The sequence below is a fragment of the Asparagus officinalis genome, unplaced genomic scaffold (genome assembly GCF_001876935.1).
Source record: "Asparagus officinalis unplaced genomic scaffold, Aspof.V1 AsparagusV1_Un435, whole genome shotgun sequence".
Taxonomy (NCBI): domain Eukaryota; kingdom Viridiplantae; phylum Streptophyta; class Magnoliopsida; order Asparagales; family Asparagaceae; genus Asparagus; species Asparagus officinalis.
In genome coordinates this window covers 14,429-24,675 of record NW_017972700.1, presented here as the reverse complement: position 1 = coordinate 24,675, position 10,247 = coordinate 14,429, and the positions used below count along the sequence as shown (strand labels likewise).

The following is a 10,247-nucleotide window of genomic DNA, read 5'->3' as shown; positions in this document are numbered from 1 at the left end:
AAACTACAGGGATCTGTGTGCAATTAATCCTTTTTCAATTATGAGTCTTGTAGCCTAACGTTGGGCAGGAGGTGCTGTTTGTGTATGACACTGCAAATAAATTATTCAGTGCCAGTAGACAGTTATACCTGCATGTATTGTTCACCTTTTATTCTTTCCTTGATTGCAGAGGTTAATGCTTAGAATTCTAAGTAATGGAGACGTAAAAGAAGGTGGAGAAAAGCCCTTTAATTACAATTCCAATGTTTATGCTGTATGGAAGGTATGAAGATTTCATTGCAGCTGCATCATTCTTATTAATGTATTAATGAAAGCCTGTTTCCAGATGGGGTTAGCTATAGAATATGATGGAAAGCTCCATAAAAGAATTGACCAAATTTTAACTGAATCAGACTATGAAAATGTCTTTACTAAGTCTTTAGTTCCTCCGCATTTTGTACTCTGATAGCCAGCTGAGCATGATTAATGTATAGGCTTCAACTTGAGAAGTAGTAGAGTAGTTAGTAAATTAGCCAAGTTAGAGAATGGTTTTTAGTCCAACATAGAAAGATTATGTAAATGAAATTTATTTGTTTCCTATAAATAAACTTGATTATCTCTCTCTTGGATTAAGTCACTTTCCATCGTAACATTTACCTTTGGCTGTCGACATGGAAATGAATACCGTGACTCAGTGCCAAAATCTTTTGAGGATTGTTGGGACTTGGGTGGTAGGTAAACCTACATCTTGTCATGCAGTTTTAAGCTCATGCAACCAAGAATAAACCCTCGGAAAAACCTATGCTATGAACCAATCTTGACAAATACATAAGACAATTAGATATTCTACCAGAAATTCATGCCCATCTGAAAGCACTTCTGCAAGACATAAGAACTGCACAAAACGACATACAGATTTCTTTATCAATAGCATAGTGTTGCTGTTTTCTCTTTGTTCTTCGTATTATTTTTTCATTATATAACCGAGGGCAGCAATCTTATAGAAGCACAAGAAGACAGTTATTAATTTATCAACATATAAATAATAAAGATCTTAAAAACACATATAAGGAGAAAACTACTGATTTATAAGTTTCTTGCTGTCAACTTCAGTGTTTACCATGGCACCAATGTTGTTGCTATCTTAGATTTATGGGAATTTGCTGATTATTGAAGTTGAAAAGAAGATCATTTTTTGATAATTTTCATGAAAACTAAGTCTATTCATCATCATGCATTATTTGTTAGCACCAAATACCGGAAATTATTGTCTTCTTGATTTTGACAGGAGCTCCAATGGAACAAATTGCTCATTCAACGCTATATTGGAAGAGAGGTACTTAACCTCAACTCTGTTGATGTGTTTGTTGGTGTCACTTAAAGCGTCTACTTTTACAGGATGTGATGCATACTGTATAATTTTTTTTAATGATAAGACTTCTCTAAGAACCTAACATGTCTATGACTTTTTTCCCTTTTTACTTGTTTCGAAAAGCTAGATGTATTGCCTCTTGTGTAAATAACAACAGCAAGCTTTTTGCACTTCTTGAAGGCCTTATGGATTCATCGACGATTCCTCTCTCAGTGTTGGATAAAGCACTTTGCCAACAACCAAAAGAGCAGCAGCCCCCATATAGAAGCTACTGGCTTAGATGATTTTCTTGGCGAAGAGTTTGAGCTTATGAATGCTTGCCTGAACACCCAAACTGATGATGAGCTTGATGACTATCAGTCTCAAGCTAAGCATGCGGTTTCTTACATTCTGTGGATATCGAAGGTCGATAGATCTTTGCAAAGTTGTTCTGTGTATTTCCTATAGTTAGTACCATAAATTTGTGAAAAGTGTTTTTCTTTGTTGCAGCAAATTCCTTCGTGTTCGGAGGTTAAGCTGCAGGAGAGGCTGAAAGAGGCGGTAAACTTTGAGGATTTATTCATGAAGTATCCTGAAAGATTGATGCTATGGAAGAAAGTACTAGTTTGAGTGTCAAAAGTGGGCGCTTTTTTTTTTTTTGCTGCTTTATTTTCTTGTATTCAAGACATTCATTCATTGTGGTTTTTTCTTGATTTATGACGATACATAGAGACTGATATGTGGGTTTAACTGTTGTATCGTAGTTATGCATTACACTCTTATTTTATAGGAAAAACACCCCAAACATCCCCAATTTGCCTTGATCAGTTTTAGAGTTTAGTGTGGCTTTTGATCTCAAATGTTGCTCTTAAAAAAATACCTTTTTCTTGAAATATACTCTCCAAATTGTTTTGCTTGCACTTAAGACTGCAACCTTTTTTGGTGTGAGATCATTTAAATATCGATCAAACAATTCATCACAGTTTGGAACTGCTCTAGAAGCCTATGAAAATACGAAAAAGCAATATCAAAAAAAAAAAAAAAATCATTATATCCAGGTGATTATAGGTAAAAAGGGGGGCCAAATAACTAGTAGAGATCGGCTGAAAATTACTGACATAACTTTCACTATAAAAGTTCACCATGTAAACTTGTTCAACATCCATTTTTTGCAAATTCAAGTCATAATTAAACTCATTTGTTGTGAATTCCACCCTTTGCCTTATCATTACTGTTGTAATTTGCTCCACAAATTTGCTGTAAATCAATGACAGACTTCAAATACCATACAGATAAAAATGTCAAAACTTACAATCACATTCCAGCAATTAAATATCTGATAACTTTTATTTGTTTGAGGGCATTAATATATTCCCAAGGTTCACATAATTACATACTTTTTCCCAAACCCTGCAGGATCACTAATAGTCTGGTAACTTAATCTGTGCAGATTATTTTCAGAAGCTCCTCCTCGATCTGTAGCATCAAGAGAACATGCACAAGACTTAGGAGTCTAGATAAAATAGTATAAATAAAAACTAATTCGACTAAGCTGGCTTGGTCACGGGTGGGTGACAATATATCTCCTTTTAATAATTGCAAAGGAATTCAAAATACTGTAATATCATCCGCATGAAGACAGCACAAAATCATCTGCGTCTCCATCCTTGCATCTCTTGAGGAAATGGAGTTGCCTGCGCAAGTGCAGGACCTGCAATAAAGATAATGAAAATTTAATTTCAAGGTTGACATATTATAAGTACCGGAGGAAATAACACGTGGTCAATAATCACATGGGTTAATTGCACTCTGATACCCTAAAATTTCCAAGGAATTTCAACTTTGATATCCTGATGCTCTTTCTGCCTAAAAAACACCCCAAAGTTACTCTCATCTTTTAACTTTAATGTCTGTTACTTACTATTTAGAGTTTTGTTTAAAGCACATCACATGATAATATTTTGACTTGCGTGTACCCCTGTGCTCAATGGGGGAGCCAGAGATGACCCCCCACCCGAACACTTTTTAGAAACGTAATATGCATATTAGGTTTCTTCCCATATTAGTCACTCAAATCTTTCACATTCGGAATTAGTCTCCCAAGTTTAAAATATTTGAAATTAGCCCCCCGACTCTTCATATTTTGAAATTTGTCCCCCAAGTCCATTGAAGTATTTTGAAATAAGTCCATTTGTTACTTTTAATATTCCAATTGTTAATCATAGCTGGGTGGTTAACCAGGGATGGGTAGTTATTGAATTACCAAGTCAACTAAAGTCAACAATAAAATCCACCCAAATCATGCTTAAAACCAGTGGATTTAAGTATACTATCATATAATTTTCCCCAATTTGTGCTCCAGCAAAGTTTATTATGGGATTTGGGTTTAAATGTAAATGGGCATAACTGCTATTGCACCCAAAAGTGTTATAAAACTCCAGAAACGTTAACCAGCTTCTAACCAGAGGACTACTTTCAACTGACTTGCAAATTTCTGGAGGATTAATATTTTAAAAAACTATATATATACCTACGTCATATTTTCATGTAATTTTCTTTGCATTCCAAGTAGGGCATAGAAATGATGTTTCAATTTCCATGTATTTTTTGCATTTAATATTAGAATTGTGCAACACGTTTAAATTTTTCATGTGGTCCTACTATTTGTGATAGAGATATGGAATGGAGTTCTTTCAATTTCATGAAGTTTTACACCAAGAAGTAGATATGTTAATGAATTTCTATGTTCATGTACTTCTACAATTATTTTATAAATGTAAATAGTTGAAATCACTTCATCTCTTCTTCTTATTGTTTTAAATAAGTTCAAGGGTGTAGTTTATAGTGTATTTCCAATTTGTCAAGTCTTCAAGAAGATTATAATTTATAGGTTCTGGTTATGAAAAAAACAAACTATAATTAAGACATTTAAAAAATGAAACTTTAGAAGATTGAAGCATATTGATTCAACGATTGGTGCATAAGTTAAAATAACAAACATACTTTTTTGCAAAAATAATTTTATTTTAGATTCTTCTTTCATCTACTTACATATATGAAACTTTATTACATATTGTCATATTTGATCATTTTTTTATTGATGTATGATGGTATGATGGTTATACCCCGGCCCAGCCCCCCCCCCCCGTGAAACATTGCCTCCTCCACTACCTGCTGTGCAAACCGCACAAATCCCTTCCTCTTTGAGCTATGTAAACGTAAACATATTGGAATCAAAAGAATAAATCCATCATTTCACTTTCCCAAACACAAGCAGCTGAATTTGCCATTGATTTGTAGCAAACACAACCACTAGTTAACATCATTCACATCCCAAATGGGCAATTTAATCCACCCTTCATTAAGTCAACAAGGTGAACTACATCTTAAAAATTTGGGGTAGTTCTGGGCAAAACAAACTTTGGGATATCAAAGTCAAAAATTGGAGAAACTTTTAAGGTATTAAAGGTCAATTAACGCGTAGCATATAGAGAAAATAATGCATTTTCAAACACATGGTAACTCAATGCTCCTGTAAAACAAACCATCTGCCTTTCTTCTGCAGATTAAATATGTGAGACGTGTACTTCATTTGTGACCTTTGACTAGACCATATGATCAGAAAATCGGGAAATTTTTTTGGGCATGCTTTCATGAAAATATGCTTGCAAGAAATACTTATATAAGACATGCAATGATATGATGGAAAAACTAGAATTTGAACTTTTGGAATTCAGCCCACACATGCATCGTTAGGAATCAAGGATACCAGGTAAACTTACAGTCTTAAAATTAGAAGTGAAAACTGTACAAGAGGTAGAACACTAACCTCCTCTTGAAGAACATCTGGTAGTCTCTCTGTTGAAACTATATTATGAATTTCAGCCAATAGGTTCTCATCCTTAATACCAACCCAGGTATCTGCAGGTAAAGCTAATAACAAAACTGTTAAAACATCGTCACTTACTGGGTGAACCACAGCACAGCTGCTTGGACCTGAACCACAACAGCTTGATTTTGACGGAGACACCGGCACCAACATATCAACTTCTTGCTCATCGTCACCTGAGACTACTGTTCCTGAAATGACAGTTACGGTCCCATTTCTGTTGGCTTTCAAACATTCGCCACGTGTCGCTCTGCAACAAAATCCTTTGTACTCCCCAGGTTTGCCTGATAAAAGCACAGCGCCTTGGCAACAAACACTGGCTGCAATCTTCGATAATGAATCTTTATCAACTAAAGAAGCTGCAATTGTGCAACATGATCTTATAGAAGATAGCCAATCTGTCACGTATTTAAATAGTTCAGTTCCACGAACTTGTTGCATTACAACCTCCTGAAAGTAAGAAAAAAAAAACGTGTGATGATGCAGATGAGATTGAAGAAATGATGATTTGGTATGGTTTACAAACCTTAACAGCAAGCCTTCCTTTCTCCTCTTGGCTTACGGCAGAGCCATCTTCTTCTCGTAGTCTAACTTCCACAACCCAATTGATGAAATCCCCAGCACGGGAAAGCAGAGATCTTAAAATAAGGGAAAGAACATCTGGAACTGCTTTTAGGCCTTCTGCCTTCAAGAGAATAGGGACATCGTCAATCAAGTACTTTGCTGTACTCACCCAGCTATCGTGTCTGCAACTCTGCAGAGAAATGCCCAGAATTTGAGATTTAACTATTCACTCATGAAAATGAGATGGCATGCAGCTATTGTTAGGTCTCATGTTTATGAACCGACTATCTAATCTAGTTTTAATGATTAACAAACAATTCCTAACATCATGTGTCGAGTGTTTATTTGATTGTTAGGTATTCTACACAAAGATCCTCCAGTTGGAGGTTGGATGAATTGCGCCTTAACGATGACATTCAATGGAGGTTGGCGGAATATCGGAATGAAGCCATTTTGCAATTCAAAGTCAAATTCAAGATCAAGCTTCATCCGCAACCAAGTCAAGCTATATTGAAGATCCAATGCTTGGTATATTTAGTTTAGTAGTTTATACTTTGTGTGTTAATGCTTAAAGCTCAAATATTACACACATGCACATTTTGGTTTTATAACTTTCAAGTTTAAATAAATATGAAACTATTAGTTATATTTATATACACACATACACATTTCATATTTATCATTTTTGTTTTTGGAAATAATGTGTTAGCCACATAAATATGAAACAAATAAATATAATTATATACACATACTTGTTTCATGTTTATACGTGCTTGAAATGATTTCATTAAACTCAAGCTTTGACATATTAAAAATCAATGAAATCATGTTTGTAAGTTTGCAAAATAATATGTCTATGGATTAAAGACTTGATTATACTATTTTACATCCTTTATAAAGCCTATTAATCCACTTAAGAGAAGTTTCAAACTTGTTTGAAAACATTTTGTCAAAATCATGTGTTGTTGAGACTTCGTGTTTTTGGACTATTTTGTAAAATGATGAGTTTTAACAAATAGGAAATACAATTTGAAAAATTCTTTTTATAACATGTTCATTTTCATGTTTATAAATATTTCCCTAAATTTTATATTTTTTGAAATTTATTTGATATTTTAAAAGAGAGTTCAAAGTTCATATTTATTGTTCATTTCAGGCTTTGTGCATGTTCTCAGTCGACTCACTACATGTGATCAGTCGACTAATGAAGTATTGCGCAGTTAGTGTTTTTCGTCTGTTCAGTCGATTGACAGTCCATTAGTGGGTTGATGCAGGCATCAGTCGACAGATGACTATTTTCAGTCGACTGTAACATTGGGCTTCAATCTTCAATCTCAATCTCAATCGACAGATGACTATTTCCAGTCGACTATTTTCAAAGTTTTCAAGTATTTTCAAGTTTTGTTTTTGTGAAGAAGTTTTCACATGAGGTCCTTGGTGCTTGAGCTTCAATCTCAATCTTTCTCTTGATTCTTGGAGAAGTTTTTCTAAACTTATCTTCTAGCATATTTACATTTTGATTCTTATATATATATTTGTGCTAGTTTGATTTAAGTTTAGTTTTATTATTATTTATCATATTCACACACAACCATTGGGCTTGAGCATTTTCATACATTGTATAATTTGGGTTGATGGTGTGATTGAGTGAGCTTAATTGAGTTCTCATCCATTGTAGAAAACAAACCCTTGTACTTGTGATTAATTTGTGAGATCATATTGTAATACACAATGGCACCGAGAGAAGTGTGTGGTGAGAGACGATGTCGATTCCAAGAGGAGTGGCGTCGGTAGTAAAGCCCAAAGAGATGTAGTAAATCCGAACACTTGAGGAAATCGACACGGGCTAGGTCAACACTTAGAAGGTGTATTGTATGATTGTATTTGTGTGAGTTGTGAAAATTTTCGGTGATCTAGAAAACCGATTGTGTGAGTTGTAAACGTTTTCGGCGAACGTTAAAAACCGGTTGTGATAGTAAAGATTCTCCTCGTGAGTGAGGAACGGAGACGTAGATCGAGGGTGACCGAACTCCGTGATCATATTGTGTGTTTGTGTTTGACTTGGCGTATTATTCTTGTGCTCATTGCTTATCATATTTCTATATCGCCTTTGTCTCATAGTTTATATCGCTCTTTGTTTATTTGTTATCATTGCATATATTTCATTGTATATCATACTTACTAGGATATTGTTAATAAGTTTTAATTTGGCATTAATATCGAATTAGATTAGCATATACCCTATTCACCCCCTCCCCCCTCTAGGGTACTTTCAGTCATAACACATGGGATTGGGAGTTAGGAAAGATGTATATGTTTGTACCAATTTTAGTATAATAGGACTACACATCTTACAATGTCTTTTCACATACCTATCCCCAAATGTTCCATATTCTGAAAACTATCCTGCAAATCATGGTATTTGATAATTTACCTCCCCAAGTTATGGGGCCAATAATTCTATTCCCAGCTAGTTACTATAGATTTCTAATAGTGCAGAGGTAAAGATCTTTGTTACACATAGATCCAACTCATATTTGCACCCAGAGGAAGAGAAGAGAGCGCAGCGAATGGACCCTGAAGGAGGAGACGCCATTCTAAACACATTCAATCTTGAATCATTCAGTTTAAACTCAATTTTATTTATTTATTGCTCAAGTTGCATAAGGTGGACAAAAAAGTGGAAATTCATAATTTAGTGCGGCAAACATGTAATAATGAATAAATAATACCAGTGTATAAAGCAGTGATGGTGCTCTTTGAAGCTTTGAAATAAGCATGAACCTGCAAAATGGTTGGAGGCTTTGAAGTCAGTTGAGGTCAGCATACAGAAACTAGAGGGGGGAAATCCACTTGAGAAAATACAATCATGATGATAAAAGTAACCCTACTTTTAGTGTCCTTAGATGCTTTCAGAAAAGCTGTTAATTTTCTTTATCAGTGTTTGAAGTGTGACTATGCATCATAACAGAAGATAATACCGTTCATATATCCTCATACAGCAGGAAGTTGAAATACTCCTGCCTGAAATTATTTTAATTTACTGTGAAAGCATATGCAAACCTTACCCCCTAGGATGTCCAGTTAGCACATCCATTGACTCCATCGCTTCCCAGAGAAGTGAAAGAGGTATCCAATGAGGAGGATACTTAAAACGCGCAACATCCAAAATGAGTGCCATGTCACGCCCAGCATGATAACCTCCAATTGGTGAAAAATGGCCAGTTCCAGTCTGCAAAAGGAAACAATTTAATGAGAATTTGACCCTTTTTTACGTGCATTCTCCACACATGGTTGGGTAAATGTTATAGTGGATGATTTAAATAGTAGAAAGGAAGCTGACAATGATAAACTAACAAAAGAAAGGTGCGTGTCTCTAGTGATCAATGGAAGAGGGATGATGGATAAGCTGAACAACTTCATTGTTTGCTGAGTTGAAAGGCAATTATTTTGAGATGAAAGTTACACATCTTACTCTATGCCCCAATAAGAGCATAAACATTAACATGTCAACCAAGGCACGCATGAATCGGTATTGATAAGATCATTTTCTTAGGTCATGACTCCTCATAACAGATCTGCTGATAGGTATGATGATGTGTATTGTATGATAAGAGATTAAATCAGCTATCATTAAAAACTTTAACTTATGATCAGACGAGTTTAATGTATAAGATTGATGTCGTATCTACAAAATGAAAGAAGAAAATAGATGTAGTTTATGCAGATAACATGACAAATATATCAAAGAGCTTGAATAACATATTAAAGGTTTGAGCAGACAGTTGACTTAATTACATTGCATTGGCAATAATGACCTACCAATCAGCAAATAATAAGTGCTGCCAAAATAATGCAGAACCAAGATAAACTCACTGTAACCAGGTTACTCCTTTAGATCGAATAGATCAATCGTTCATTTGACATCATGAATCTTCTACTTACAACATTGCTATGCTTTTACTGGAAATGACCTCACAAAATTTCAGTACCTTCGTGCATTTCATCTAAAATGAACCAAAGGCCACGCCAAGCAGTGGAAGACTTCTTCAATCTAGTATATATAATTAACATGTTACTGAAATAAAGTATCTTAGAAGAACAGATATAAACCTGATTAAAAACTTTTCTATTGTATGAAGTGATCACATGACAATCTTCAGATGAAGTGCATTTGATGACATGTTTACGAAAATCATCAATAGTGCTTTGACTTGTACGCAATGCTTCAACTTTAGCCCCAGCACAGTGAGCCAAACATGCAACTTTCCCAAATGTGATCCCTTCAGCTTTGATTTTCTCCAGAGGTTCACAACAGTCTAACATGGACTCGTCAAACCATCTCCAAGGACCTGAAAACTAGATTATTACTAAGGGCCAACTAGCAAATGAGAACTACATAAGTAAAAGACAAGGATTAAAGATCTTTATAATCATTTCTAGAACAGGGACTTTAAGGTGAAA

At 34.9% G+C, this 10,247-nt stretch overlaps 2 protein-coding genes across 6 annotated transcripts in view; one reads left to right on the top strand and one right to left on the bottom strand.

The window, feature by feature from the left end:
• Positions 1-2,157, top strand: part of LOC109827793 (protein prenyltransferase alpha subunit repeat-containing protein 1) — a 6,672-nt gene extending 4,515 nt beyond the window's left edge. For all 3 annotated transcript variants that reach the window (XM_020394813.1, XM_020394814.1, XM_020394815.1), the window contains 4 exons: positions 170-262; positions 1,268-1,315; positions 1,532-1,756; positions 1,841-2,157. In XM_020394813.1, the coding sequence (XP_020250402.1) occupies positions 170-262; positions 1,268-1,315; positions 1,532-1,756; positions 1,841-1,960 (486 nt within the window). In that variant the 3' untranslated portion in view covers positions 1,961-2,157. The remainder of the gene's footprint in view (positions 1-169; positions 263-1,267; positions 1,316-1,531; positions 1,757-1,840) is intronic.
• A 466-nt stretch (positions 2,158-2,623) lies between these two features.
• The window catches only part of LOC109827790 (glutathione gamma-glutamylcysteinyltransferase 1-like), a 9,353-nt gene continuing 1,729 nt past the window's right edge, over positions 2,624-10,247 (bottom strand). For all 3 annotated transcript variants that reach the window (XM_020394808.1, XM_020394810.1, XM_020394809.1), the window contains exons 3-8: positions 9,897-10,135; positions 8,852-9,015; positions 8,516-8,567; positions 5,746-5,973; positions 5,160-5,669; positions 2,624-3,041 (exon numbers count right to left, since the gene is read on the bottom strand). In XM_020394808.1, the coding sequence (XP_020250397.1) occupies positions 2,955-3,041; positions 5,160-5,669; positions 5,746-5,973; positions 8,516-8,567; positions 8,852-9,015; positions 9,897-10,135 (1,280 nt within the window). In that variant the 3' untranslated portion in view covers positions 2,624-2,954. The remainder of the gene's footprint in view (positions 3,042-5,159; positions 5,670-5,745; positions 5,974-8,515; positions 8,568-8,851; positions 9,016-9,896; positions 10,136-10,247) is intronic.